The following is a 24,225-nucleotide window of genomic DNA, read 5'->3' as shown; positions in this document are numbered from 1 at the left end:
AAATTCAATATCTTTAATTAAACTTTTGCTGTGTTTTTAAGAGTTGCTTGACATGAAAGTTACTTAGTATAACAAAATTTCTTTAGAAGGGGTTAAATGTTCACTTTAGAGTAAAAAAAAAAATCAATGCTATTACAATTAAGTAGAATAATACATTTTACGCTTTGGTACAATACCGCCCCCTAGCCGATGTTTCCTAAATGGCTAAATCAAGAGCTTTATCGTTTTTTTTTTTTGGTTTCAACAATTTTATTGACACTTTTAACAGCAATCAAACACATTCACAATTTCATTATATCATATTCTAACAAGGTTTCTGGAGGTAAAGTGAAAGTGTGACATTCTGCCTTTGCGCTTTATTTCCGCCAAAGCTTATAGTTCTTGTTTGATCGTGTCATTCTTTCATCACAGTGCTCCACTTTATGATGAGTCGAGGGTTGTTATGTCATCTCACAGCTCCAGAAGTCTTTGTGAAGGCTTGCAGGAAGATAACTGACCCAGGCAAGAAGTAATGGCTTTAATGTGATTGGTTAAATGCTTAAATAAGAGCACACATGCTTGATGGCTGTTGAGATTGTCGTGTTTGTTTTGCTGCTGTTGGTGTCGGTGGATTTGTTCAGACCAAAAACAATCGACTTTGGCCTGGACGGATCTATTGACACTAACAAAGATGTTATATAACGAAATTGTGAATATGCTTGATTGCTATTAAGATTTTCGAGAAGGGTTGTTCAAACCTCACATTGTGTTTGCTGTTAAACGTCATGTTGAAATATAATATTGTGAATGTTCTTGATTGCTGTTGAGATTGTTAAGATTGTTTTCTGTTATTAGTGTCAATAAATTTGTTCAAACCAAAAAACACATCTGGAAGCGCTACAAAGTATTAAATCAATGGAGCTTAATATTTTGCACACCCACTTTTTTGTTTTTTATTTGTTAAAAAGGTTTAAAATATACAATAGTGTGTTCCACTTCATAATTGTGTCCCACTTATTGGTGATTATTCACAAGAATTTACACTTTTATATCTTTAGGTTTGAAGTCTGAAATGTGGCAAAAGGTCACCAAGTTCAAGGGGGCCAAATAGTTTCGCAAGCCACTGCGCGTTTGTGTGTGGGAGGCTAAATTTATCTAAATAAAGCCTTCCTATAAATCATTTGATGTAAAAATAATTTTTTAAACAGGAAGCTTGAATCAGACGCTAAATAGTCGAGGATAATAGTAATTTGTTTCATTTCAAAGCAGCTTTCAGGAAACCCAAGTTCCCTGTACACAGAATATCAAATAACAATACAACAAGAATAAAACAAGTGAGTAATAAACAGCGAAAAAAAAAAGGTAAAGTTAAAATTACGTGGAGGAGATTTATTAAGGTACGAGATAACGACTTCAATGTTGCCTACTGTAGCGGAGTCAAAGTACCATTTTTCTTTTACAAATTCACTTAAAAGTAAAAGCATAGGAATTTTAAAATACTCCTAAAAGTACAAAATTTCCCAAAACTTACTCAAGTAAATGTAACAGAGTAAATGTACTGCGTTACGACCCACTTCTGCATATCAGTGTTAGTTATTACAAGAAATCATAGGGCGAGAAATTTGTATTATATTCCATGGCGGAACCACACCTAGTAGTTACCGCCATGTTTGTGTGGTGTCTTTAGCTGCTATGCTATACTCCTTGCACTGGTTTAACGTTTGAATTAGACAACAGCGCCATCTAGTTGTCAAAAAGTTCCCACTAGGGCCTTAAGGAAGAAAGAGTTTTAATAAATATTTTTATTTTCGGGGGTGCTTGGATTGAGCACGCGCCAAGACGTTCTGGGTACACCCATGGCTAAAAAATATTCACGGGTCCTTATTTTGTGCATATAATGACGCCAGTGGTAGTTATACAATAGTCAGAAGATCAGCATATGGGAAAAGAGACAGCTGAAGGATGCTGCTTGGGAGGGTGGGAAGAAATCCCACTTGAGAAGACAGAGCTGTGCCCGTGCACAATAGTATTGCCCTGTAAACATTGTTGTTTTTTTTTTCCTCCTTATTTTGCAACATGTTGTTGGAGCGTGATGTGGTGGAGTTGTGGGTGTGTTTGGTTGCTGTTGGAGGTGTCCGTGAGGGTTGTTCAAGCCAAGAAAAATCTGTTCTTGTACACATAGGTTGTTTTTATTTTCCAGCGGGTCCCATTTCCGGATCAAGTTTTTCTTCTGTGATTTTGTCTCCCCCCTCTCACCTGTTTATTTGTCTCAGTAACCTTATTATCCTGCCACAATTATTTTTTTTATTGAAACATTAGTAATGATGTTATAATAAGCAATGTTTGCAATCTCTAAATTGGGCCACGTTGTTGGAGTGTGATGTAGTGTGTATGTGTCAATAACGTTTGTTAAACCCCCAACTGACGCTCAACAAATGCATTATTTTGAGATCTGAGGATTTCGCAAAGGTCAAGCTCAACCTCAACTTTTAAACCAATTTCTTTGCATAATTCTCACAAAAAGTGGTGGCAATAGTTTGTCATATTACTGCAGCTACGGTGACAACACTACACAGTCAATATACAACACTCGCAAAACTCCCGCCTGCATGCGTGTGAAAAGCTCAGGGTAGCGTGAGAATTCCAGCAAAAAAAAAAAAAAAACACATTTAAGTTAGTATTTACGGTTTGAGTCTTCAGCAGTTACCCATAATGCATAGCGACACGAAGAGGAAAAAAAACATTACAGCCCTCAAAATCAAACACACTATGAAACATTCATCCAGCGTACAACTTTAGGAGATGTCGCAACCACATTCAAATCAATGCCTTTCATGACACAAACGAGATATTCCCTCGCACACTAAACAATAGCAGCCAGTTCATGATACAATGGAACATTGCCACCTATTGGACATCACTGCACATTACATGAAATGTGGTTGGAATTTGATTCCCCCTCCTTTAACTAGGCATGGTTTACAACACATTCGCCACCACAATTTCACAATCCAGTTGAAACGAAAACACGAAGGGAATTGGCCACGAAACATGTCGACAATGTAATACATTATATTTTAACCATTAAAGGGCGGCGCACCGTTCCTGGAGGTACTGCAAGATCAGATCGATGCGTGGAGTGTAGCAAACGTATCCCACGCACTCATGCATTACAGTTACATCTCAACGTCTACTGTACTCTATTCCCAAATGACGCAAACCAGACGCTAAAAAGTCACTGTGTTGTTGATTATCCAATTATTCCGAAACTAATGTATGAACTATGACTCAGTGTTCGGAATGACATCAATAAGGTCTAAAGCGATAAATTTCTTTGACATGAGAGAAAGCTCCGCTTTCGCAGAGCATCAAAAAATTGGTAAAGACTCTTGTTGTTCCTCCCCACGGAAATCTTTAGTAAAAGGCGAAAGATTTATTCGAAATGAAGAGAAACAAGAGTTGCTGACGATTATCATTAAAACCAGGGTATTAATCTTCTCACGATACGTTTCTAACAGAAGGTCTTATTAAGTAAAGTCCCACCAGAAGAAGAACACGGATAATTATAGACGATTTTGACTAGTCATACACTACACACTTGCATGTTTAAAGCGTTAGTGTGCTCTATGATGAGTTTTCAGTCTTATGACAAACATTTGGCGCAAGGGATTGTGGGTAGAGAGTCAGTAATCACGTAAAATACTATCTGGAAAAGTCGGGTGATTTTTTTTTTTGCCATGTTTAAGAGCTTAGAACGTTCGCACAACTTCCACAAAAACATGCACATGGTACACTTATTAAATGTGCGTTTACAATCAAGAAAACAAACACAAGTAGGAGAAAATTACGAGTCATTGATAAATATCAACTCAAAGACCATGCTTCTGTCGGGAGTAACGGAATCAGAGATAATAGACTAGGTAAACTGTTATAAAAAGTAAAACATCCACTGATTGTTTTGTCATGGATATGGTATTAGTTAAGCAGATTATACATAACATTGTGAAACCATTAACCTTCATATGTAATCAATCATTCCTAACAGTGAAATTTTCAAATGAAATGCAAAGAACAAAAGTTATCCCAATAAACACAAATGGAAACAGACACATCTCCACAAACTACAGATTGGAATCTCTGCCACCCCAATTCTTTAAAATATAAGAAAATTTTTATAGTAACAACTAGGCAAATTCATAGATAAGCATTAATAAACAAAAGTCAATATGGTTTTAGGACAAACAAATCAACAACAATACCCGTTATTGATGCGGTCGAAAAAAAAAAAAAAAAAGCATAGCATAGGAGAGCTACACAGCTGGGATATTTATTGACTTAAAAAACACATTTGTTCCCCTTCCATCCATTGTCTGCACCCCTTATCCTCAGTGGGGTCGCAGGGGTGCATCCCAGCTATCTTCAGTGGGCAGGGGACACCCTGAACCGGTTGCCAGCTAGTTGCAGGGCACACAGAGACATGCTGTACAATCCACTCGTTAATTCCAAGTAGAAGTTGGAGTCACAAAACAACCTAAATTCATATCTTTGGAATGTGGGAGGAAACCCAAGTGCCTGGAAGAAACCCACACAACCACGGGGGGAACATGCAAACTTCGCACAAGAAGGCTGGTGGCTAGATTTGAACCAATTACCTCAGAACTATACCACTTATCCGCTATGCTGCTGCTTTTGATACCATTAAATATAATATCCAATAAAAAAACTAGAACGATTTGGCATCTAGGAAGTGACTTTGGGATGGATTCAAAAGGTTTGGTTTGAACAATTTTATTGACACTTTTAACAGCAATCAAGCATATTCACAATTTCGTTATATCATTTTCTAACAATATGTCGTTTGAACAATTTTTGTTGACATTTTTAACAGCAATTAAACACATTCACAGTTTCATAATATCATATTCTAACAATAAGAGGTTTTATCGACACTTTTATGTTTAAATTTTTTGGTTTGAACAATTTTACTGACACTATTAATAGCAAATAAACAATGTGAGGTTTGAACAATTTTTCTCGACAATCTTATTTCACTAGGAGGCAACAATATGTGAAAATGAGAGCGTTGACATCTGGATACTTTGACATGTGTTGAAAAGGCAGGGTTCGGTCCTGGTCCAAAGCTATTCAAATTATAAATTAACGGTATATTTAATGTTTCAAAACCATTCAAATTAGTCATATTCAGCAGATGTCAATAACATTTTCTACTCCAATGATAATTACATTAATCTAGTAAAAAATATTACTGGTGATTGATATAAATTATCTTTACATTCAAACAAAACTAAAGTGATGCGCTTTGGTAATCACAAAGCAAATCTAGACCTGGCTGTGAATATGGATGGTGTTGCCACAGACATTTTCTCAGAAATCACATTTTTAGGAGTTACAGTGAATTAAACTGGAAAACACACATTATCAGGGACATACAAATGAAGGTATCTAAAAGCATTTAAATTATGAAGGAAGTCAAATTATTTTTCAACTATAATGCATTATATTTATAATATTGTTCCCTAGCTTTGGCATATTTAATGTCCTGCGCAGAAGTTTGGGGCAATAATTACAAACGTTAACTCCAGTTCCTTTTTATACTCCAAAAAGGTGCAATAAAAAATATACACAAGGCAAAATAATGTGATCACATCAATATTCTATTTCTGCAATCCAAATTGTTACAGTGGTTTGATCTAGTGGAGTTTTACACTTCACAACTACTATTTAAAGTGAACAAAGATGTACTGCTAGACAACATCCAAACGTTAAATCACACGAAAAGAAGGAAGCTATAACTTGAGAGGATGAAGTAATTTCAAGATCCAACCGGTGAGAACCACCAAGAAAAGTATGCCGTTGTCTGTATGTGGAGTGAAACTTTGTGAAGATATTACAGGATGAGCTCCAACAATGTCTAAATATTCACCTGTTCGAATTCAGATACAAATAACGACATTGCCAAAGTACAGAAAGTATGAAAATGGGGTCTGAATGACAAAGTAAATCAATGGTTTAAGCAAATAATTACCCTTGCTATTTTTAGTAATATTGTTATAGTTATTATTCTGCATGAGTTCCACTAAATATGTATTTTGTTATACTTATCAAATGTGCGTTTACAAAAAGACAACACCCGCGGAAAGACTGCAACACAAATTTGTAAGTAATGCAATTCTGTAGTACATTCTAATCCCTTAAGTAAATTGACACATGTATTAAGGTGAGTAAACTGTAAAATCTCATTACAGATCAGATTGACAATGTAATTTAGACATAATTACTAGAGGTTCAATTAACTTGACCTTACATGTTCGCTGACCTATTTGTGTGCATTTTTACAGCATTATAGGCATTCACCATCATAAATCTTAAATTGTAAATATCAGTATTGGGACTTCTCTTAATAGAATAACTATTTCTCTGATCATAATCTTCCTTTAAGAGTTCCTTAATGAAGCAACAAACAGGCATCAAAAGTTTTTAGCTATGCCCTTGCACAATAGTATTGCCCTTTACACATTGGTTAACTGCTGTTAAAAGTGTCAATAAAAATTGTTCAAACCTCATACTGTTAGAATATGATATAATGAAATTGTGAATGTATTTAATTGCTGTTAAAAGTGTCGATAAAAACTCATTGTTGGGATAGGATATAGTGTTTAAGTGCTGTTAAAAATGTCGGAAAAAATTGTTAAAACGTCATATTGTCAGATATAACGAGATTGTGAATATGCTTAATTGCTGTTAAAGTTGTCGAGAAAAATTGTTCAAACCTTACATTGTATATCCAAGTCGACTTCCCGCTCAGGGAAGATTGTTAAATCTCATCATCGAAGATTGCAGAATCATGCAAACTAGAAACACGTTTCACGAATTGAGGACTATAGAAATGATCCCTGAATGTATATTCCCAAATTCTGAACGTGCAACGACCCAAATTAATAGTCAACAGACCATTTTATCCCAAAAGGTAACAATGTCGACAATTTTATCTTAAATCATTTATCATTTCAAGCCTCATTGTCATTAAAATTTCAAGTAAATGTGCACACAAGGTACTGAAGTTTATAATCTAGATTATATTTGAAGTCCTCAAATAAAGTTATCTTTACAGTATTTGTAAAAGTGTCGATAAAAACTCATATTGTTGGGATATGATAGGATATGATATAATGATATTGTATGTTTAATTGATGTTAAAAATGTCGGAAAAAAATTGTTAAAACGTCATATTGTCAGATATAACAAAATTGTGAATATGCTTAATTGCTGTTAAGATTGTCGAGAAAAATTGTTCAAACCTCACATTATTTATTTGCTGTTAGTAGTGTCAATAAAATTGTTCAAACAAAAAATAAACATAAAAGTGTCGATAAAACCTCATATTGTTAGAATATGATAGAATGAAATTGTGAATGTGTTTAATTGCTGTTAAAAATGTCGAGAAAAATTGTTCAAACCTCACATTGTTTGTTTGCTGTTAAAAATGTCAATAAAATTATTAAAACAAAAAAAAACATCAAACCTTTAATCACAAGGAGTCACAAAAGGCTGCACAGACCAGATTATTGCAAAACACAGACTACTATTACACCATACCAAGCCCCACAATGCTTTGCGAGACATGCGATTTTAATTAGTTTTTTTTTTAAAGTCGCATCCTTCAAAACAATTTGAGATAGAATAAAAAGGCTAGATGAAATCGAGTAGTGCAAATTTTTCAAGTCATATCAACGTTGTTTGGAATCTTGCTTGAAATAAACGCAACATCGTACATCTGTAAATACGTTCCGGCAGCAACTTCTGAAAGTAGATCGGTTCCCCTAATGCCCCTCCACTACACTGTTTAACCAAACAAAAAACCTTTACAATTCCAGACAGCGTACAATAATTTTCCACAAGGCTGAAATAAAACATTTGAATGAATATATATATATATATATATATATATATATATATATATATATATAGATTATATTCAAATCAGATACATTATGGACATTTACCCACGTCAGTTTGAAATTTGAGCTCAACTTGCAGTTAATTTCACAGTCGCTAGAGGGCAACCTCTGACGCGGCGATTACAGCCGTTACATTTAAACACGAGTTTGTTAATATATATCTTTTTACTATGATGTTGACAAATAAAATGCTACAAAAACTCTTATTTAACTATAAAAATAACGAACATGTAAAGAAAACACACCTAACATTAATATCGCGCATTTTAAACACATACTGTACACCACACGAGGCGTTTTAGCTAGCCAAGCTCACCTTTCCACCGCTAATTCCTCAGCTCATAAAGTTCTCTCAAAATATTTTATAATTAACTTAAAAAATGACTCACCGGAGAAGTTCACACTAAAGAAAGAAACAATAAACTCCTCGTTAATCCAAAATTGTTGGCATGTCAAACGGTCCCAAAATTTCAAACCATTATGCCTGAAATGACCGAGGTTATGTAACCCGTGCCCATTACGCATGCGCAGATCTAAAAGAGGCTTGACGTACCAATCAAAAAGTATAATATTATGCAAGTATAAGTAAAAGTAAAGTAGTCATCCAAATTATTTACTTGAGTAAAAGTAATAAGTACTTCGTGAAAAAAATACTCAAGTACTGAGTAACTGTGGCAATGTCATATTTATTGTGTTTTTGAAACAACCAACCAAACCATCAAAGGATTCAATCAACAACAAAAGCATTTAATCTAAAGTAGATTATAGTGTAACAATCTGTGAAGCCCTTTGAGACTCTTCGTGATTTAGGGCTATACAAATAAAAATGACTTGACTTGACAATTAAAATAATCAAGGTAAATTCAAATACTTTAATAAACAATAAGATAACAATTATATATATATATATATATATATATATATATATATATATATATATATATATATATATATACACACACATAAAAATGTATATGCACTGCGCATACAGAACAGTAAAAAAAAGCCTGTCTTTGTACATATTACATATTAAAATATTTTTTAAATCAAAGACGTTGGATGGTTATCAAATAATAACAAATAATAATAATACATTTTACTTCAAAGTACCTTTCAGGACATTCAAGTTTGCTGTAAACCGAATATCAGACAAGAATAAAACAAGAATAAAACAAGCAAGTAATGAATAGCAAATAAAACCAAAGTATAGTTAAAATTAGAATTTAGGAAACTTACTGCTACATGTTTCCTCAAGTTTGATGTTGAATTCTTGAATGCTGAAATCTCTGTTTGTTTAGGCCAAACAAAGGAGACATTGCATATAGTAGCTCTTGTTTGGCATCCTATTTAAGGGGAACGTGCTTTTAATGTAGGTCCGGGGGTGCTCCTCCTCTTCCGTGTTTTCATAGTCGGTATTGCTAAGCGACATTTTGGATCTGTTTCATCCGTAAACAAAAATTCCCCCGCAGTAGTTGAATATGGTCAGGTGACGAGGCTGCTACGTTTGATTGGTTAAACATGGTAGAGCCTGGCAGAGTTCTGCCTCAATATAAATATGCCTTAGCGGAGACGGACAGACGCATACTTACGTAGAGGGGATTTATTAAGTAACGAAGTAACGACTTTAATGTTGCCTAATGTAGCGGAGTAAAAGTACCGTTTTTTCAAGTAAAAGTAAAATATTCAAAAATACTACTAGAAGTACAAAATTTCCCAAAACTTACTCACGTAAATGGAACAGAGTAAATGTACTCCGTTACTACCCACCTTTAAATAAAACAATAAACATGTTTCCCTCTCATCCATGTACAATTTCAAACGTTTATAAAAAATCGCCAGGAAGCCAGCAGGCAGCGCTAAAGAGCCGATCCCCAAATTCACTTTTCTTTACAAGACCTCTCGAGGACCAGGGTTGGGTAGGGTTACTTTAACTTGATTCATTTCAATTACTTTTGGATTACTCCAATACCAAATATGCTAACAAAAGACAAAAAAAACTAAACATGAATAAAATGATGACTCACAACACGTGGTAAGCTTTCTCTCCTGGCCTTGATCTCTTTGATCTCTCGCAAAACTAACAAAAATTGCGACAGAAATAAAATGAAAATAAATCCAAACAGCTTGCCAACATCATTTTTGCCGTTCCATGTATTCCGTTACTCCCGAGCTCTGCACAAATTAGCATATTTGGTATTGGAGTAATCCAAAAGTAATAGAAAGTAATCAAGTTAAAGCAACCCTACCCAACCCTGTTGAGGACAGAACACAGTTGCTTTGCGACCGGCTAAGTTTCTTTTGTAGCAATGAACTAGTTATGAATACTAATTAAGATGAGATAAAATTCATGAAAGACTTACCCAATCCTTTCTGAGGGAATGGAGATCGGAACTCCATTAGGTACTGGATGAAGGGTTTCTCTGTGGTAATCTCAAAGTAACGGATGTTGCCATCTCCCTAGTAACACATGAGAACAGGATCAAATTAGTAATACTTTATCATACATATTGTCATTATTTTTTGAGCATTTTTGTTCGGGGTCTGCTGGGTTGCATGTAGCCCATGGGTCGTAGTTTGCACACCCCTACTGGAGCACTAAAGGGAACCCACAGAGTACTTCCAAAAAGCTTACCACCAATGAGTTATGGTAATTTTCAAAGTACAAAATTCAAAGATGAGGAAAAAATTGTGTCTCATAGCCCTGCGACTGGCTAGCAACTAGTTCAGGGTGTCCCCTGCCCACTCCCTGAAGACAGATGAGATGGGCTCCAGCACCCCCGCGACCCTATTGAGGATATGTGGTGCAAATAATGGATGGATGGATGATGTCAGATATTCATATTTATATTTGCTTATCCTTTTTGAAAAATCCTTTACAAAATCAGTTTCTTTGTTTAATTGATTCCTTCTTAATGATAACGACAGCTGGCACCAAAACCATATTGATTAACAAATAGCTATTACAAAGTAATAAAATGTTACAAACATTAAAAAAAAAACATTCTTGTCATGATTACTCATTGCCCTCACCTGTGCCCGCTCGTTAGGCACCAGCAGCTACTCGTTGCCTGATTGATTCGCCTCCTATTTAAACTCAGCACTCCAGTCACTCCTTGCCAGTCCGTCAGCAAACCTCCGCATACGCAAGGCAAGCACTTTGACTCTGGTTCCCGTCTGTCCCATCTTCACCCGTATCCTACTCGTCTGCCCCTGATCTTCTCCGGCTATTGACCCGTTTTTGCCCACCGACCACGCTCTGATCTCCCGCTCCGGCTATCGATCCGTTTATGCCTACCGACCACGCTCTGATATCTCCCTCCGGCTATCAATCCGTTTTGCCCCTGACCACGCTCCGATCTCTTGCCCGATGGAATCCACTCACTTCTGCATTCCGATCACGCTCCGATCCCATGAGCTGCTTGCTCCTCCTGTCCAGCGATCACAGGATAGCTGGCGTTAGTTTCCTTGCACCTGACTTCCTCGATATCCCAATAAACATTTGTGTGAAACGTTTGGGTCAACCATATGTTTTGGTTCTGACAATTCACGACATACAAATACCATATAACAACTGCAGTTACTATTACATCTCATACGCAACACAATTAAACATAATTTGTGCAAATTTCTTATTCTAGTAATATGTATCAGGTATCTAGGAAGTACCTCTCAGTTTTAAAAAGGGTAGAGACACCAGGTATATTAGTGGTAGTTGGTAGAGAAATGCATTAATTCTGTGTGTGTGTGTGTGTGTAGATAGATAGATAGATAGATAGATACTTTATTCATCCCCGAAGGGAAATTCACTTTTCCAGCAGCATCCCTAAGCTGAGAACAATCGAAATAACTGAGAACAATCGAAAATAACACGGGAGCTGCTGGAGTGGCTGCCATTCGTGACGGCGCCGGAGAAACGATTCAATTTGAATCATGTACAAACAAACAAACAATTGAATCATGTACAAGAAACGATTCAATCTGAATCATGTACAAACAAACAAGCTGAGGTTATCCATTTTACCTTACAAATTTTTGGAGCACAAACAAAATTCTGGATTCCTCAACTACGGTGAATGTTACATCCCCAGAAAAGTACTTTTAGGCAGAGAGGGGCACGGCTTACCTTGCCTGCCAGGTACAACATGTGGGTGTCGGAGTCATAGAAGGGAAACAACAATCCCGAGAGACCGTCTATGTCCTCTTCAACCAGTGGCATGGATAAATCCTCCTGGCAAGCGCAACATGCATGCAATTGAAAACTACACTTTGATCCTCCTGTCCTGGAACTTCCAACTGCCGCTTATCAGACCTGATCCCAAAGAGCGATCTGTCGTGTATTCCAACGGGAGACGCCTGTGGTGAGCAGCCGCTTGAGGTTGCCTAAGAAAACCACTCGGTTAACCCGGTGGTTCTTGTAGCTGGCTTGCTGGAGGGGGAGCATGGAGAGTCAGGATTCATTAGTATTTCAACCCCAAACCTCTGTGATCACAGCCCGGATAAGTTATGATGTGTTGACATGCAGTATGGCGCCAATATTCTGATGCCATGAATTTACCTGAAGGACTTTTCCAGAGCGTGGCTCAATGACTCGCAGCTTTTTGTCTTTGCAGCTGGTGGCCAGCAGGCTGCCGTCTGTGTTGAAGGACATGCTCAGGATGACGTCTGTATGGCAGTCGATCATCTTAACTGGCTCGCCAATCTCCAAGTTCCAGATCAGGATCTGAAATGAAGAGGTAAGTTACACTACACTTTCATTTATCCCCGCAACCCTACTGAGAATAAGCGGTGCAGATAATGGATGGATGGATGGACTTTCATTCATCAAATAACCTGTACAATGTCCGTATTATTTTGCCAAGACAAATATCTTCTTTTTATTGGCCAGTCTCCAATATGTCGTTATTTTGGTCACTCTGCCTTGAGAGCCAGCATCTTAAAGGCGCCTGGTATTTTGCAGGTACTATTGAACCACACTTCCAGGATGACCAGGCTGCAACGGATGTTGCAATAACAAACAATAGAATAAAAAATAAAAGATAAAATAATTAATGTCTGATATAAAAATAAAAACTAAAATAAAAAGAATGACCAGGTACGGTCCCTCCTCAAGGTTTCTTCATTTGCCTCATGCTGAGGTTTTTGAGTTTTTCCTTGCCCTCATGTAGGTTTTAGATCAGGGGATGGTGTCATAATGGTCTGTAGCTCCTTATAGCCCTTTGAGACTTTTTGTAACAAAGGGCTATAAAATAAATATGACTTTACTTGACTCGACTAGCAAAACTGTTTTCAACTGTACTAACATCATTGCACAAGGGTTTTCTAATCATCCATTAACCTTCCAATTAGCAAACACAATGTGCTATTAGAACACTTGAGTGCCGGTTGCTGGAAATGGACTTCAATACATCTATGTAGGTATTGCATTAAAAACAGACAACTGAAGCTAAAATAGTAATTTACTAGGTTAACAATGTATGAGATGTATTTTTGATCAGTTTCATGTTATTTTCGTTTAAAAAAAACAGTGCTTTTTATCATTAAAAGGACATTTCTAAGAGACCCCAAACCTTGAACGGTATTGTGTATTTATTGTAAGAAGTTGTGAAGTGATTTAAAACTTGCGGTGACGTAATGTGTGTAAATCGTATACCTTATAATCATAGCCAGCGCTGAATAGGATGCTGCTGCTGGTTGGATGCCACTCGATCAGACCAACTCGCCGGCTGTGACCGTACAGTTCTAGAACTGCTTCAGTCATGTTACGCTGCAGGCCGCCGTCTGGGATCTCCCACACCCGCACCTGTCATTGTCACATGTCATACTGCATCACGAGACAGAAAACTAGAAAGGTGTAGCACATTAAAGGCACTATTACAATATAAGCAAAAAGTGCAACCCAAAATGTTGAAAGAGCCATATTGGACAAAAAACAGATAAAAATAACATATATTTAGACCCGTAAAAATGTTTTAAATCTTTATTTGAGCCTTATAAGGAAGTCAACACATACTGAATATATATAGAAATATATATACTGTATACATCTATATTAATTAGAAAACTTAAAGACTGATTGTGTCATGTTTGTCGTCATACAGAAATCATGTCATTTCCCATTATAAAACATTTTTTAAAAAGCACAGGGGAGCCAGTAGGGAGCTCCAAAGAGCTTCTGATTTCTAAGGAGATATCCCCTGAATTTGTGGGGCGAAGTAGAATGTTATTTATTTATGTATTTATTTATTTATTTATTTATTTATTTATGTACAAATACTTTAAAAACAATTTACAGGCTAAGGTATTTGTTAAAAAAAATATTTTTTCTTTCTTACAAATAAGTTTTGCACTGTTAAATACAAATTTTAAAAGTAATCTTGCCACTTTAATGCATAACTGTGTTGAAGACACGATCCACTTTACATTATACTTTGACGCCACCATGTGGACGTTATGGAAAACTGCATTTACTTTCCGTTAGGCATTCCAAGCAATATTAAATAAGAAGTGTGGATCCGAAACCATTTAAAAAGTCTTATCTACATTTTATAAGAAATAAAACACATATGATAGCCATCTATAATCATTGAAAAACCTAGAATGTGTCCTGGTTTGTTCTACAAACACCATATATTTTTCCAGTATCAAACATTTGCAAAATGTGCCAGGGAGCCACTAGGGAGCTCCAAAGACGTGCATGTGGCTCCAGAGCAAGTTTAGCGGGTCGAGAAGTCCAAGTTTGTTGGTGATAGAAAGTATATTCCTCTGGCTTTTGGTGCTTTCGTGGGTCCAGAGCGTTTTGTTGACGTAATGGCTTTTAGAGAAACTTGAGTACAAAGAGATTTGCACATACATTATGTAAGTTCATCAAGGGGTTTTGATTGATTGTACAGATACAGATTGAAAATCCGTGAAGTAGCGAAAATACAATAATTACCCCGCAATAAGGCAAGGGATTACTGTAAAAACCTTATAATAAAGACGACACATGCTGCATTTAGCTATACAGTGGAACCTCGGTTTTCGAACGCCTCTCAGTTCGAACAAATCGGAGTCCGAACAAAAATTTAGAGAAATTCTTGCTTCGCTGTTCGGTCAAAAATTCGGAGTTCGAACGTCTTTAATGCGTGAGTGCGTACGCTAGGGTGCGATGCTGAGCGGCGTACGGGTGTAGATCGCTCTTTTCGTGACCAACTGTTATTGCGTGCGTACGTGCTTTGTTTTGCTTTCACTTTTAATAGAGGTGTAAGTGTTTTAGCCCCTAATTATGCCTCAGAAGAAAGTCAGTGCAAGCAGCAAAGTTGCTACAGGTGAAAAAAGAAAAGTAGTGCGTACAACTATTGCATTTAAGAAAGAAATAATAGCAAAATATGAAGGAGGTGTGCGAGTGTCTGATCTTGCTAGGGAATACCCCACTGTCCACCTGCGCCTTCTGCTGACCACCACAAAGGTAAGAAATCCTATTCATAATTCTTTTCTTTATCCTTTTTTAAAATTTTTACACGTTCATGTTAGCGTAATCTTTCGTACAGAAGATTTCGATAACGCGAACGTACGATTAGCCTGGGTTAGCTTTATGTTTACGTTGAACATTCAAGGTAAACATTCAGGGTGTTGGAACGGAGCCCAACTTTCAGGGTGTTGGAACGGAGCCCCCTTTCCAATGAACCGCTCACCACTTGTTGTGGAGACCCGGGTGCTAAATGACTTGTAAACGACCTGACTTTTTTATTTTTACACGTTCATGTGAGCGTAATCTTTCGTACGGAAGATTACGATAACGCGAACGTACGATTAGCCTGGGTTAGCTTTATGTTTCCGTTCAACATTCAAGGTAAACATTTAGGGTGTTGGAACGGATTAAAACGATTTACATTGTTTTTAATGTGAAAAATTATTTCGGTGATCGAACAAATCGGTTTTCGAAAAGGGTTCTGGAACGGATTATGGTCGAGAACCGAGGTTCCACTGTATTGGCTATATCAACACACTATCAAAATAACTACAATTGGTTACAATTACATAACAAGCCTTTAAGATTAAGTGTTGATATTTTTCCTGCAGCGTATCCTGTGAAGAATGATACCACCACATAGAATGTTGCCTCAAGATTTGCTGTCATGAACTTTTTGAACAATTTTACAGACTCGAGGTTTCATTGCTATCATGCACTGGACAATGTTTTACATATTACTAATGTTTTTTTAAATTGATGTTCACAAAGTTTTGTGTATTGTTACCCAATGCTAAATTTATTGCACCCTGGTCATCCTGGAATGGGGATTACCACTTGGGAGGTCCCTTCGTAAGGTTTTTTTATTTTAAGGACGGTGTAATAATAGTCTGTAGTTTGCAATAGTCTGTGGTCTGTGCAGCCCTTTGAGACTTTTTGTGATTAAAGGTGTCACAAATAAACATGACTTGAGTTGACTACTCATGCGGAAGTTTCTGAGTTTTTCCTTGCCCGCATGTTGGTTTAGGATCAGGGGGTGGTGTCATTGTAACATGTGCAGTCCTTTGAGACATTTTGTGATGAAGGGCTATAGAAATACACGTGACTTGACTTAATGAATTACAGTCTGTTTCATCAAAAGCATGTAATAAAGTTATCTGATTTTTTATGTCAACCGCTATAAGTGAACCCTGATACGGCAAGTGATTACTGTAGTCCTTTGCTTTGGGATTAGACTGGATTACAGCTCCAGTGTACGTCTATAAACACTCTGATGACCCAGAGGGGATTATTTATCAACCGTCAAACATTCTGCTTGATCATGCCTGAATGTTGCAGTTATGCAAGATTGCCCTTACAAAAATCCGTAATTCATCATAGATCAATCTAAAGCATGAAACGTCCTGGAAACCGGATTAATCCACAGATGCTTGATACTACTACTAGTACTGCTGCAACTAATTTCTCGCGAAGCAAGAAATACATCTTGAATTATTGATAGCAATGCACTGAAAGCCATAAAAGTAGCAGCGAGGGTCACTTGCCGAACTGTCTTCTGAACATGACGCAATGATGTTTTCAAAGAAGGGGTTCCACTTGATGTCCAGCACGTGGCCTTGGTGTCCGCATACCTTCGGGTAGTGAGTGTCCAGACGGCCTGACTGTAAAACACAGTAAGATGAGGTGTTATTTTTTTTTATTTTCAGGGCTGCAACAAATAATTATTTTAATAATGGATTAATCAGTTGAATATTTTTTAGATTAATTAATGAATCTTTGTTGAAATACTGAGGTTTTGGACGGATAGAAAAATAGTGCACCATACAACATAATATTTTATAATATAAAAAAAAATCGAAGTGTTTGTGAAATAGCTTAACAACAAACAAAAGTACGTGCATATATATGATATACACCTCCAAAATATGTGAATTTTTTTATAAAGTGCAACATAAGAGAGGCAACATCAGAGGAGAATGAGAGTAATTCGTCGGAAGAATAGGGCTTGGTCCATTTTTAACGTTTTTATCCTTTTGCACATGTTTACTTTTTAAATTAGTGTTACTTGCACTAAAAGAAGCCCTCCAATTGCATTAAACTTGTATAAAGACAATAATGGCCATTCATTCATTCGTTCGTTCGTTCGTTCGTTCGTTCTTTCATTCACTCATTCACTCATTTATTCGTTAATGAATCCATTTGTTAATTCATTCATTCATTCATTCATTCATTCATTCATTCATTCATTCATTTATTCATTTATTAATGCATCAAAATATGGTCTCGAGGCGCCCCCTGCTGGACCAAAGTATCAAGTTCGTCGCTGGGCCAAAAGGGTGTTGCACCAAAAATTTGGTCTTTTGTCACCTTCTGCTGGATTCAAGTGGTACTGCAAGGTCACATTAAAATTCAGTGCACTTTTATTTGCATTAAATTGACGTGCTGAGTGGAGCATAAATCGTGCGACACAACAAATCGATGATGAAATTCGTTGCCAACGCTTCCAAAAATTTATTATAATCGATTTAAGCGATTAGTTGTTGCAGCCTGAATCATTTTCAGATTCAGATTCAGATTGAGATATACTTTATTGTCATTCTAGTACACGTGTATACAGAACGAAATGTCGATACATCTGACCCGCACAGTTTCCTTGAATGTACAGATATAAATAAAATGTTGTATTGAGTACTAATAATATACTAAATAATTATGGCTATGTATAGTATTTTACAGTAGTGCAAAGAGTGCAAGAGGAGCAGCTAACCAGATGTGCAAAATAGGCAGTCAGGTAAACAAGTCAGGTAAACAGTAACAATAACACTGTAGTACGATAGTGCAGAGGAGTGGCTAGCTATAAAGAACTGCCAGTAGTGCAAAAAAGTCAAACAAAACCAACAGAGTTTTTCATATGTTTATTCAGTTTTCATATTGGACACATGCAGAGGAGATGACTTAGGACGCTAGTTTGATATTTTGGCTATTATAACCTCACTGCTGTTTGTTATTTAACTGCAATTTTCACAGCATTGTCCCCATCAGCAAATATTGTTGTTGTTGTTCTTTGATTTCCACGTCTTTAAGGCTAAATCTTGAGATTTAAATAAAAAAGGGGATTTTAGAACAGATTTGGAATTTGGCATTGTGAGGGTTTTTTTAAACAGTCCTCTTCTGTTATCCTTGTAAGTTTGATGTCTTTGCTACTTATTTTGAGTCTTTTAAACTATAAACCTATCATTCTTCTTTCGTAGAATGGAACTACATTTTATTGATGGCATCGTGGTCCTTGATTTTAAGCACTTGATTTGACATTTAGTTTTGCAGTAATTTTGCAGTATTTTGTAGTAATTCTGTTGTAGTATTTTTGCAGTAGACAAAGGGACCGTGGGGACAAAAAATATATTAGTAGTACTTTATTTACTGTTATTGTCAGGATCAGAACGTAAACAGGACCCACTCGCGTAACATTTCTCACAAGTTTTATTAGAAGAATGGGAAAGGGTTGCGCCCACGATCCGGGGATTGCTGGACGCGGGAAGCAGGTTGCTCTGAACGCGGAAGTGGGACTTACGTGGCGAGCGATAGCGGTGTCGGGAACGGAATAAACGGGTCATTAGCCGGAATAGAAGAGCAAAAATGTGATCGGGATCGGAAACAAGTCAAAAACCAGGAGAGGAGAGTAGACGTGGTAGAGATAAATAAACGGATTGTTATTCGGGACGGGAGAACAGACGTGGTTGAGATCAAAACAAGTCGTAGCGGGACACAAACAGAGGCAAAAAAACAGGACTGGTGAAAAAGGTCTTGCCGTGTAAAAACAGAGATTCACAGACGGACCAACAACCGGGGATTGACAGGACCGGATTTAAATAGTGGGGAAGCCAATCTGTCAACAAGCTCCAGCTGGTGCCACACAGGCGGGGCCAATTGGGAACCATGGCAACCGTGACAGTTATACCGTATATATTTTCATTATATTTTGACCTTTAAAAAAGCCAGATGGGCTTGTGACCCGCAGGCCACAGTGTTCAATGCGGTCTGTACTCTAATTGTTTCACGTCCTTGACAATAATGAAGTAATTTGAGAAAACAATTTTTGAATTCCAGGTATTTTTCTCAAGGTTTTTACATCTACACTAATCTGAAAAAATGATTTATAATCAGTACATAAATACCAGCTCAGTAGCCTAGATGGTAGGGCGCCCGCTTTGAGACTGGGAGGTCGCTGGTTCGCGCCTCGGCCGAGTCATACCTAAGACTTATAACATTGGTAAAATGGCGGCGCCCTCTGTTGGCTGCGGCTGCATCAGCTCGCTACAACGGGTCAGGTGTATCGACATTTCGTTCTGTGTACATTGTTACAAAGAATGACAATACAAAGGAAATTATTATTATTATTATTAGAACAAGTTGAATTTGATCATGTTGTGAGATCTTTATCAACTTTGCAGCACTATTTAGTCTATTACAGTCTAATTAAAAAGTCTGCTACTCTTACAAAAGCAGGTGATAAATATTCTGTGACGTTCTCCCGCATGACCAGCCACTTCTCATTAGCTTAAGAGGAATATGCTGAGTCACATTTGCAGATGTTAATTACTATTCTGCGGCTGTAGTGTATCCGATGGACAAAGGTCTGCTGCTGTTTGGAGTCGATAAGAATCGCTTATTTTACTATGATTATGTTTAGGTTTTAAGGTTATATATTTGTCTGTTTGTATGTCTGTTCACCCAAGAAAAGGGGGTAAGAGTTATATGCAATGTAGGCTTATGTACGAGCAGGGTTGGGTAGGGTTACTTTAACTTGATGACTTTCAATTACTTTTGGATTACTCCAATACCAAATATGCTAATAAAAGACAAAAGAAACTAAATATGAATAAAATTACTAAATTTTGTGCCGGCTTGGGGAGTAACGGAATACATGGAACGGCAAAAATGATGTTGGCAAGCTGGATTTATTTTCATTTTGTTTCTGTCGCATTTTATGTTCGTTTTGCCGGAGATCAAAGAGATCAAAGCCAGGAGAGAATGCTTACCACGTGTTGTGAGTCATAATTTTATTCATATTTAGTTTATTTTGTCTTTTATTAGCATATTTGGTATTGGAGTAATCCAAAAGTAATTGAAAGTAATCAAGTTAAAGTAACCCTACCCAACCCTGTGTACAAGTATATACGGTACCTGAAGTTGTGATGTCATTTTGTTTTAGGAATAAAAACAATATTTTCTACTATCTCTGCTTCAAACTGCAGAATCATTTCATTTGATGCATTTGAGAGGACATTTTTTCCTTAATTTGTGTCACAGCGGGCAGCACGGCGGGGCAGTGGTTAGCGCTTGTGCGGCACAGTTCATGTCATGGGAACCTGTCGTGGGTTCAAATCCAGCTCCAGACTTCCTGTGCGGAGTTTGTATGTTCTCCCCGTGCTTGCGTGGGTTTCCTCCGGGCACTCGGTTTCCTCCCACATTTCCAAAAACATGCATTTCAGGTGAATTGGCCGGTCCAAATTGTCCCTAGGTGTGAATGAGCGAATGAGTTGTCTGTCCCTGTGTGCCCTGCAATTGGCTGGCAACCAGTTCAGGGTGTCCCCTGCCCACTGCCCGGAGATGGCTGGGATGGGCTCCAGCCCCCCCGCGACCCTAATGAGGATAAGCGGTACGGCTACTGAGATGAGATGAGGTTGTGTCACAGCTTGTCATTTGGGTGGAATGGTCGGTGTCAGACCGGTTGAGAACCACTGCTCTAGGGGAATGCTACTAGTCAAGCTAACATCTGAACGAAAATATTTTGGAAACTTAAATTCTATCTAGTGTTTCAGAGTTAATCAAGCTAACCCCTGTATAATATTTTGCCTGGATGGCCTTCTATTCTGTCAAATTGATGCAGAGCTCTTTTGTGGATGGCACACTCGTCTTGAGGGCTTTATTACAAGGTGCAAGTGAGCTCCAGAGAAGTGTTTAGGATTCTGCACGAGACGACAGCCATTTCCTGCCAGAGGTTACAGTCTGTGCTGCACAGTAACAGTATTAAGAACAGGCCAGGATATAGTTGCGATCCTCTCTGCTCAGTCTCACTCCACAGACTATAATGGATTGACCAGAGGAGAGTGAACCAGTGGTCAATAATACAGGAAGTTTGAAATTGCATGAACTCAGCATGAATAGAAGGCCTAAGTACTGTAACAGGATTTTAAAAAAGAGTGTAGAACATAAATAGTTGCTTTATAGAAGCTGAATTTCTTGCAAGTTAGCCTTTGTCCTTCTACAGTGTCTGATTAGGTTAAATAAATATGTTTTGGACTACTTCTCATCGTCAAATTGTTATATTAAGATTCCTAAAATTATTGTGGTATGGACTAAATACTCTGGGATTAGCATTACACATGGCCCCCGTGCTGGATGAGGCACGGATTTAACCTGGCCCGTGAGGCAGGGCTGAGAGAAGCACAAGAGAAAAGATGAGCAAGAAACAATGACTTGCAGTTTTCAATATGTCCAAATAATGTTGCCTGAATTAAATGAACTGCACTGGAAATCGATTCAATTAGGGCAGCACGGCAGCGCAGTGGTCAGCGTGTGTGCAGCACAGTTCTGAGGTCATGAGTTCGAACCTTCCTGTGTGGAGTTTGCATGTTCTCCCTGTGCTCGTGTGGGTTTCCTCCAGGCTCTCCGGTTTCCTCCCACATTCCAAAAACATGCGTTTCAGGTAAATTGGCTGGTGCAAATTGTCCCTAGGTGTGAATGAGCGAGTGACTTGTCTGTCTCTGTGTGCCCTGCGAATGTCTGGCAACCAGTTCAGGGTGTCCCCTGCTCATTGCCCGAAGACAGCTGAGATGGCCTCCAGCACCCCTGCAACCCCAATCAGGATGAGTGGTGCAGATAATAGATGAAAAAATATTGAGGGGAAAAAACTCAGTACAGTGGGACCTCGCTACTTCGCGCTTCGACGTTCGCGGATTCAGAGCTTTGCGGGCCTAAAAAATGATAATAATAAAATAAAATAATTTAATGTTTTTTTTTTTTAAGTATTTTTGAAGGGGCGTCGCTACTTCATGGTTACATGTTCGCGGGTTCAGAGCTTCGCAGGTCAAAAAAATAATAATAATAGAATAAAATAATTAAAAAAAAATGTTTTTTTTTTTAAGGTGCGCCGCTACTTTGCGGATTTTCACTTATCGCGGGTGGTTTTGGTCCCCATTAACCACGATAACCTAGGTCCCACTGTAATGGTTTTATAACTAAATCTATGATTCATAAGCATAATTTAGTTGTGAGACTTGGATAGATCCTCAGCTCTACAGCCACGGCACACTTTATTTTGCCATTGATTTACTAGTTCAGCCAATGGCCTGTTATTTTCTTCTACTTCTCTTTCTGATCTACTTCTCTGACCTCAACTTCACTGTATTTTCAAAGAAAAAAACGTGTCAAAACAAACATATATTTCTACCTGTGCCTAAAAAAATACAAAATAAAGCCTGATTTTATGTTGCTTTACCCCTGAAGTGAACAGATTGGGTTACCATGAATTACATATGCCGCTTCCATCATTCACATCATATGATACCTGGGAAACGGGAATGATGATAAATGAGCCCCCGCCGGCGCTCTCAGTGACCACGGCCAGGAACTTGGAGTTGACTGCACAGAAGTGGTTGTCATGCACGTTCTTAGTGATGGGGATCCCGTCATAGCAGTGCTCCCGACTGGCCACTTTCCCGTAGACGTTTCGAAACTTGGAGCTTCTGTAGCTTGAGCGCCATGACATCTGACCGCGAATCAGAAAGAAGTTGTAAGTGTAAATGTGACAATAAAAGAATGAACATGACACTAAAAGCATACACGACAAATGAAAAAAACAACAACACTAGTCAAGGTACAAATGATAACATATTTCAAATATCATTCTCTCAAATGATTGTTTTCTGATAAGAGAGGGCAATACTAATTTTTTTTATATCGATCTGATCCAAGTAGATACAGAGTAGTATCAATCGAAACCCGATTCGATACTTTTTGCTTGGAAATGCCCTGATCATTGAAATATTTAAAACCACCCCCTTGAGTTTATTTACAATAACAATAAACACAACACACAGATTTTGGGGACTTTTTCTATTAAATAACTACTTTGGTAACAATATAAAAATATAAATATAAAGTGTTAATTGTCTCTCATTGGCTCTGTTGCCATAGTTGTCATGGTTGCCACGGCGCCCAATTGGCCCCGCCCATGTGGCGCCAGCTGCAGCCTGCCATTTAAACACAGTCCTGTCACTCTCCTTTTGTCTGTCCGTCTGCGAACCTCTGTTTTTACAAGGCAAGCCTTTTTTCGACCCTGATTCCCGCCTGTCCCGTTTTTGCTCCCGCTTGTCTCTGGCAATGACCTGAATTTATTACGACTGCTTTACCGTCCCGATTTACGACCCGTTTTTGATCCCGACCACATTTTTGCTCTCCCAGCCCCGGCTACCGACTAGTCAGATATACACTAAGAGGCCTAAACTAAGAGGCATAAATTAAGAGGCAGAAGTCTCCGGGTGAGCGAGAGAAGGGCTGTGTCAGAGAAGGGGCTTCCTGAGAAAATTGGTGGAGGAGAAAAGTATCGATTTCATAATAATAGTATCGATCTGACCCAAGTACTTGCTTGATATCAAAAATATCGATATTTGGATCGATCCACCCACCCTTACAGTTAATATGTGCCGATGAGAGAATTGTATCATGGCATGATGATTAAAATTCAAGAGTCACAAATGTAGCAGTTTTCCTTGAGTTTTAGCTACAGGTCATCTGTTTCATGGATAATGGATC

The 24,225-nt window shown here is 37.8% G+C and overlaps 1 protein-coding gene, 1 non-coding gene and 1 pseudogene across 3 annotated transcripts in view; all 3 read right to left on the bottom strand.

Moving 5' to 3' along the window:
• Window positions 1-24,225, bottom strand: part of coro2ba (coronin, actin binding protein, 2Ba) — a 78,964-nt gene that overhangs the window by 5,776 nt on the left and 48,963 nt on the right. For both annotated transcript variants that reach the window (XM_088333624.1, XM_088333625.1), the window contains 7 exons: window positions 22,979-23,179; window positions 16,953-17,069; window positions 13,609-13,758; window positions 12,514-12,678; window positions 12,268-12,384; window positions 12,082-12,186; window positions 10,319-10,415 (listed from right to left, as the gene is read on the bottom strand). In XM_088333624.1, the coding sequence (XP_088189750.1) occupies window positions 10,319-10,415; window positions 12,082-12,186; window positions 12,268-12,384; window positions 12,514-12,678; window positions 13,609-13,758; window positions 16,953-17,069; window positions 22,979-23,179 (952 nt within the window). The remainder of the gene's footprint in view (window positions 1-10,318; window positions 10,416-12,081; window positions 12,187-12,267; window positions 12,385-12,513; window positions 12,679-13,608; window positions 13,759-16,952; window positions 17,070-22,978; window positions 23,180-24,225) is intronic.
• Window positions 3,328-3,441, bottom strand: LOC148366817 (U5 spliceosomal RNA). The gene has a single exon (XR_015850397.1). It is a non-coding gene; the product is annotated as a U5 spliceosomal RNA (small nuclear RNA).
• LOC148366816 (small nucleolar RNA U3) lies at window positions 6,797-6,909 on the bottom strand (annotated as a pseudogene).

This window comes from Urocampus carinirostris, chromosome 4 (assembly GCF_059441175.1).
Source record: "Urocampus carinirostris isolate Australia breed hairy pipefish chromosome 4, RoL_Ucar_1.0, whole genome shotgun sequence".
Classification (NCBI taxonomy): domain Eukaryota; kingdom Metazoa; phylum Chordata; class Actinopteri; order Syngnathiformes; family Syngnathidae; genus Urocampus; species Urocampus carinirostris.
This window is presented reverse-complemented; position numbering and strand designations above follow the sequence as displayed.